General features: G+C 33.5%; 1 protein-coding gene across 1 annotated transcript; it reads right to left on the bottom strand.

Annotated features, from left to right (window-relative positions):
• Positions 1-6,709: 6,709 nt before the first annotated feature.
• Positions 6,710-7,405, bottom strand: LOC139494309 (uncharacterized). The gene has a single exon (XM_071282476.1). The coding sequence runs from the start codon at positions 7,403-7,405 to the stop codon at positions 6,710-6,712; it is 696 nt and encodes a 231-aa protein (XP_071138577.1).
• Between the last annotated feature and the right edge of the window lie 456 nt (positions 7,406-7,861).

The raw sequence follows: 7,861 nt of genomic DNA, 5'->3' as shown, positions 1-7,861 counted from the left end.
CATGTATGATACTGACGTCCGCACTTAATATTTTGTACATAATTTAAACTATCGCATGTATAATACATTTGTAGTGGACAATAAAACATTGCTCAAATTGAGTTATCTCCCATTGATCATCAGGGAAGTACATATCTAAACAGTTTCAAATATATATATATAATCAAGACTTCCTTAGTAAGTGTTTTTGTTGTCGCTTTTTTAATTAACGTATTTGCGCAAAACGCAGAAATCTACTTTCTTCTTCCGGTCTCGTTGTCATGAGACTTTGAGTTGTCTAGAAAAATTTAGGAACTCAAGGAACATAATACCATTTTCATTTTTAAAAATTCTTTGTCTTTGATATGAATAAATGTTACCTGATTTTCGGGTTTCTTTATTTACATTGAACAGGACGTCATAACTTTAATAATGTCACAAGTAAAATCCATAACAAGAGAACCAAAATCATAAACGTTACGGTGTTTCCGTTTCTTTTTTAACAGAATTTAAAGTTACAAAAACTAATTCTCTCAGACTTCGTCTCCTTTTACAGGTAATGCCTGCCTCATATTAACGGGACGAAGTTCCCTATAACAGTAGAAAAATCAATAAAAAAAATTCAAAAATATATATAACCGGTTGAACATCCCTGCAGAGTTTCAAAAGCATTGCATAATGACTTTGCATTTACACCTTAACCCCACCTTTTGTGGATATTGCATTCATACATAGGTGATTGTGGACAACAGAAATCATATAAGATTTATTCGAAGTGGTTTCATATATAGGACACCAAAATGATGCCCAACAGTATACTCTATGGCCTTTAATTGGACCAGGTTTGGAGTTCGATTTCCCCCAGAATTTTGTCATCTTAGCGGGAAAAAAATCATCCATGTCGATCGCCCTTTTTATCCGCTACAGGCGCCATTAACTTTGAGCTAAACCACGAGCAGAAAGAAGAAAATATTGAAGAAATGAATTTGCGTATATCAGAGTATCGGGTATATTTCCAACACGCTACAAGGCGCTTAAAAACTTTCAGAGTCATTGGAAGCTTATGAAGACACCAGACTGACGAATCAATCAGACTGTAGAGCTTTGTCCGGGATTAGTGGAGCGACAGGTTGAACTTTGTCAGGAACTGTAATACAACAAATAAAACTGACTAATATCTAGCCACCTTACTATGTTTATGTTATCAATCTAGAATCGAGTGAACTTGTATAACTCTCAGCCTTCCTTTTTCTAGCCCGCCCATTCCTGAACGCGTACACCTTTCATGTCACGATGGGCTTGACAGTGGCGGATCAAAGGGGAGGGGGTCCGGGGGTTGGAACCCCTTTTTTGGATGATGCATTTGAATGGGGACATATGGTTTGAATCCCCCTTTTGTAAATGGCTCGATCCGCCACTGCCAGCAATGACAACACAAAAGAAATTGTCATATAGGGATGTTACATAATGAGTCTCTAGATAAATGTGATTTGAAGTAACCAAGACGTGCAGAATTCAAATTTTACCTGTTTAAATCTATAATCAATGTTTTGACACCGTCCCCAAATTTAAAGACTAATTTGTCAACCTCAACGTCGATAATATACCTTTTCGTAACATGTCTAATAACTTTACACATACACTTTACGTGTTATCCATCTCAAGCTAAGGGGTTTAATTAAAGTTCACATGAATACGGATTCAATGAGGTCGAATTATTCACTTGCAAGTGAATAATTCATAATCTATGTTTGGGCTTATTTTCACAAAAAGGAACCATACTGGCTGCTAAAAGCGAATAGTTATTTTCCTATTTGCAATTCATTACCGATTGAGCAAAAAAAAAATGATGTATAAGATTTTTTTATATATCTCGTAGCTAGTGTTCCTTTAAAAAGTACTTTGCTTACATACTCCTCTTTTGATGGTGTTGTTAGATAATATATTCATCATGAAATTAACCCAAGGGGATAGATCATGACCTGTAAAATTTTGAGGTTTTAATGACACATGAAGAAAAAGAAAAGAGAAAAATTTTTAATGCCTTTATTCATATGAAAGAATGTTATTTTATAGTATATAGATAACACGTTAATGTTTTCAGCTCTTTAAACGAATATTTTGAATTATAACTTCCACCAAAGACGACGAAAAATGCATTTCGTCTATACGACAGCCAGTGCTTTTAAAACCTATTCAATAGTATCAAGTTCTCGTTATCTCTTAAATGAACACCACATGTCTAAGCAAACATAGTTGATAAATGAGACCACCTAATAAATCCGATCTATTTTTCCAAGCACGCAGCTACATTAAGGCCGTTTTCACACTACTTTCGACAAGGGCAGATTACTCCGTTCAATCTCATTAAATATTCATGCGTCGTTGTACACGCCGCCATAGATCTCTTTACGGATAAAACGCGCATAGCAGTTCGCGCATAACAAAGCGTTGCATTGTGGGATTGTTTGCGTCCTTAGTTTCCCGCTGTACAATACATAAAGAAAGATGACTGAGAATAAAAACGTTAAAGATTTAAAACGGGACGAGTTGGGAGTTTTTTTGCGGGACCGCGGAATTCCATACGCAAGTAGGAACAAGGAGGACAGACTGGTGTTGGCATCAATTGCTGAAAAGAGAAATGTACCCCTGAAATCTTCTGTTGATGACGACCTCAAGACAATCATTGAGGAACGGAAGAAGAAGATGGTATTAGAAGATGGGCTCATAAAGCTTCCCGATCCTGTGAAGATGTTAGCTGGATGGGAGAAAACATTTATCAACTTCCCGAATACATCAACCACAGATGTGGAAGACTACATAAAGTTGTGTAAGAACAATATTATAAAACTATACCCCCCCCCTTAATATTCACTTATAAATATAAAGACATATAAAAGGCACGGACATTTTTTTTCTAATGGGCAAAACTTGATGTAGGTGCTGTCAAGATTGTTTTTTTAACAACAATGAGAGCCAGAATAAAACCTAGTTTCCCCCAGAAAATCAAATGGTATATGCCAAAGTGTCAAAGTCATTTAAAAAAAAATAATAAAAAAAATACACCATCAATTTCCTATTATATCTTATATATATAAGGCTTATATTTTTTTCTACATCAGATGCGCATTGTGTCTATACAAGACTCATCAGTGATGACCAAATCACAATGATTATAATGTCTAATAAAGTGAAAAGTTGAAGAAATAAAGAAAAAAAAATCCTACAAAATGGAGTTGAAATACACTGTTAATGATTTGATTTTCTTATTAGATAAGTGGTGCCCCTAAATCACTATAACTGTACATTCCAGTAAATTCCAGAAAGTAAATTATCACTATAGTAAAAGAATCTTCGACTTGTTGAAGGAGGCTATTATTCGGCAGATGCAGATGCAGAATGGTGCCAAAAAAATCCTGTTACCATACTAAGGGAGCTACCATTTGATTTTTATGGGTGTAAGGGCTCTTAGAGATGAAATTAAAAAAAAAGTCAGAACAAATATTTTGAGTAAAAAAAGGCAGGATGAGCAACTGGACAAAAAAAACAGGACAAACTTGTAAAAAAAAATCATCCTAGCCCCCCCCCCCCCCCCCCCCATTAAAATCAAATGGTAGCTCCCTAATGTTGGAGCAGACAATTTTATGTTGGTATCATATGAAGGAATTTTTCATTTACCAAATAAAAGTTTAGGCTGTCTTTGGGTAATATTTGGTAATTTATATCATATTAATGTGAGACTTCATTCCACCAGAGTTTAAATAACAAAGAGACATTAATACCAGTAAGCAAAAGGTCTCTATACAACCTTCAACAATGAAAAAAAACATACCACATAATCAGGTATAATTTTCATTCTCAATTTTATAAAAATGTGTGACATGACAAATCCAAAACAAGAAAATAAACAACCAAATTTATAACAATACAGTTTCTTTATGAATAAATCTGAGAGACTTGAACAAATGACAATAAGTGAATTACAGGATCCTGACGTACAATATAAGACAGTCAAAATGTTTTATTCGTATAAAAATGTGCATTAAGTTAAATCAGAACAAGGCACTGGGTAACTTGTTTGTTTACATGTACTTTGATTACAACATCCTACAAAAATGAGAAGAAAACTACATGTATTTATGTAACAAGTATATATGTAATAATTTTTACAGGTGCTGAAAACCATAATGTTCAAACAAAAGGAATTAAATCAACAAAAGAAGGAGAAAGTCTATACTTGTCTGGACACGTCACTGGAGTTGAATACCACCGCATCAGTCCTAATATTTCTTACTGCTACATAAAGGCTATTGTTGCAAGGCAAAAGGCACAGACACAAGCGCCATATAGTGTTTGGATTATCCTGCATAAGAGAACAAGTAAAGTCAAAAATGCATATTGCAATTGCCCTGCAGGTTTGCGAGGACTTGTAAACATTGTGTTTCTTTGTTGCATTTTATAGTTCGGCAAATAGAGGCAGGATGCAACAAAGCATGTACATCCAAACCACAGGAGTGGCACAAACCGCATGCTCAAGGGAAAAGGGTTACTCAACCTGACTTCGTACGCAATCTTGTTGTGAAAAAAGTAACTGGTAGATTTGATACTACTCCAGAAGATTTGAAAAAAAGGGAAATAAATCAAGATTGGCATTTGACCCTAGAGCAGTTTGCTACAGAAAAGAAAAAACATTGTTAGATTTTGATTTGAAAAAGCTAGAAGACATTACAAATGGAAATTGTGGTGTTCTACTCTATTCACCAAGAAGTAATATTGAAAAAAATGCTGGGCATCCTGATATCGAAAATATACAAATTGAAGAGGAAGTAGAAACTATTTCAAAAACAATACCTGTTCTTGCTAACGAAATTATTGAAGCAAAACAAAACATTAATCAATGTGACTTTGGGGAGGAACTCCTGTTAAATCTTGATAATTCAATAACAGATGAAACGGTTGACTATGTTGTCCGCAAAACCTGCAAACAAAGCAGTTCAAAAATATGGTTTGATCACAGGATTGGACGCATAACTGCATCAGTGGCAAATGAATGTTCAAAAAAAGTTAATGAAAAAGATGAAGTATCAGAAAAAAATAACTCTGTTGTTGCGAAAATTTTCAATTATAAAAGTGCACCGGCTTATGTTAAATCCTTGAAATGGGGAAGAGAAAGAGAATTACCAGCAATAAAAGAATATGAAAAAAATGCAAAAGGCAAACACAAAGATTTCAATGTACAAAGCACAGGGCTTCACATTTGCAAAGAAAATCCTTGGTTGGCAGCCACACCAGACAGTTTAATAATATGTGATTGTTGTGGTCTTGGATATTTAGAAATTAAAAATCCTGAAAAATATAAAAATGACACAATTCAACAAATGGCAACCTCAGACCAATCTTATTTAAATTATTCTGACAATAAACAAATCAGTCTTGACAAAAAACGTCAATATTATACTCAAGTACAAATTCAGATGTATGCTACAAATACTAAATATGCTGATTTTGTGGTAAAAACAGTTGCAGCAGATGACAACATTTTTATTCAAAGGATTGCCTATGATGAAATTTTTACCATGAATGTAATACATAAATGCAAAGTTTTTTTCACCAAAGTTATTGTTCAGGAATTGTTAACACATAAAGTAAAATTGTACTATGAAAAACTTCAAAATAATGAACAAAACAGCGATCAAGTTTTCACAAATTCTAATTTAGAAATTAATGAAGTTGTCCAAGAAGTTGACACTGGCAGTGCTACTACATGTATGAATGAAGATAATACTGACATACATGTACCTTCTTCTAATCCAGCTGTTGTATGTCCAATCTGCAGCTGTGAATGTAAAGACGAGCCTTTGACTTTAAATGAAGAAAGTATTTGTTGCTCAAAATGTGACTTTTGGTTTCATTACCCATGTGTTGGAATAAAAGGGAATGAAAATGTTGTGAGGTCAAAATATAGAAATTGGTTTTGTAAGAGTTGCAAAGGCAAAAAATGATTTTTCTAAATATAAAGAATTTATATATATTTAATTATATATATTAATTTGTTACAGGTTTACTGTACATTGTACACACTTTAATAATACAATGTAACACATGCAGGACTTTCAACAATATTTTTAGAAGGTAAAATGATAGGTGTACAAGTCAAAATACAAACAATTATATACAACTTCATGTATTTCTATCAATACATCATCCTTGTAAGTTGTGTTAGTATTGAAAAAATAATTGAAAATGTGGGGAAAGGGAGATAATCTGAATCCACAATAAAAGTCATATTACTTCACACAGATTTTTTCAATTGGCTTTTCCAAACTTCTGTAAATTTGATTTTTTTTTAAATTTAAGACTTTTATTTTGTCTTGAAAAAATGTTCATTTCATTGAATATTTTCAAATTAAAAATTTGTGAAAGAACAATATGCTTTAAAAAAAATTGTTCATTGTTTTGTATTTCTTATTATTTTACACATTAAATTAGACATGTATTTGTTGCTGTCATATATAAACTGTACAGTGAATTAATAAAATTTTGCAGTAGTACATGAACATGAATGCAAATTATGGATAAAAATAACATGTGGTATGAGTGCCAAAGACAATGAGACAACATCAAAGTCAAAATGCATTTAAATTTAGCAATTATAGCTCACAGTACGGCTTTCAACACAGAGCATTGGGCTGGCATGACTGATCATATAGATGTACTTCATAGCTATTCATTACTCTGACTTATTATTTGTGTGTAGTGGTACCAACACACCAGACAGGTTTACCAGACAACCACATACAAAAACAATATTGTCAACTACATCACTTAAAATCAATGGAATTGGTCCTTGCAAGATTTTAAAATCTTTCATTCGTCCAATAACACGCTCAACATGAATCCGAGCATTTGAAATTTCAGTATTGCTGATATTTTTGGATTCCCTAAACTGAATGTTTTTTCTTGCAAATGCTGGAATTATTAGTTCAACATCTCCTAGTAGAAAGTCATCTTTATTATTAAAGCCCTTATCTGCCATAACTTTATCACCTTCTTCAAATAAATCTAAAATGCCACATCTTCTAACAAGTTCAACATCTGACATGTCACCACCTGTTGCATGAGATACAAATGAGACTGTACCCCCTGGAGTACATGCAACTAAAACTTTGTATGTGTGTCTGGACTTGTAGTTAGAATATAAAGCAGAATTAGTGCTGTCCAAGGATGGCCTCTCTGTCTGTACCTCTGTGCAATCAATAATTGCCGTTACTTTTCCGTATTTAGAATAACAATCAGGATAATATTGATCCAATTGATCCCGTGTTGGCCAATGAATAAGCGGTCTTAACTCTAGGGCAAGAAGAGAAATCCAAGTAGTGATAATTGATGAAACTAGTGAGCTAGAAACATTAAACAAAGAGGCCATAAATTCCTGGTTCAAATTTAACCTTAATTTCATTAGAGTCATCAACAGTTCATCTTCTAAGGATAATTTGCGCTTTGGTCCAGGGTACCGTTTCACAAAGCCTTCGTAAGTCTACGTGTCATCGTAAGTCCATCGTAAATAAATCGTAGGATTTACAGCCGTTTCACAAAGCCGTCGTAAGTTAAGATGATCGTAAATAAAGCGTAAATCCTGGCGTAACTTACTACAGCTATACCCAGTCGTAACTCCATCGTAGTTTTTCTACGAAAATAAATTAATCCATCTAACATGGCTGCAGCGTTCTTTATTCTTTGTCAAGATGCCTCAAATGTTAAAAGACGAAGAAGAATCTTCAATATTATAGAACTACACTTGAAGTCTTTTTTCGTTTGATTATTTGTATATCCAAGCAACTAACTTAATGCAAATCTAAGGTATTAATCATTGTTTACTAAT

The sequence above is a fragment of the Mytilus edulis genome, chromosome 11 (assembly GCF_963676685.1).
Source record: "Mytilus edulis chromosome 11, xbMytEdul2.2, whole genome shotgun sequence".
Taxonomy (NCBI): domain Eukaryota; kingdom Metazoa; phylum Mollusca; class Bivalvia; order Mytilida; family Mytilidae; genus Mytilus; species Mytilus edulis.
Note: the sequence above shows the minus strand (reverse complement) of the source record. Positions and strands in the feature narration are given on the sequence as shown.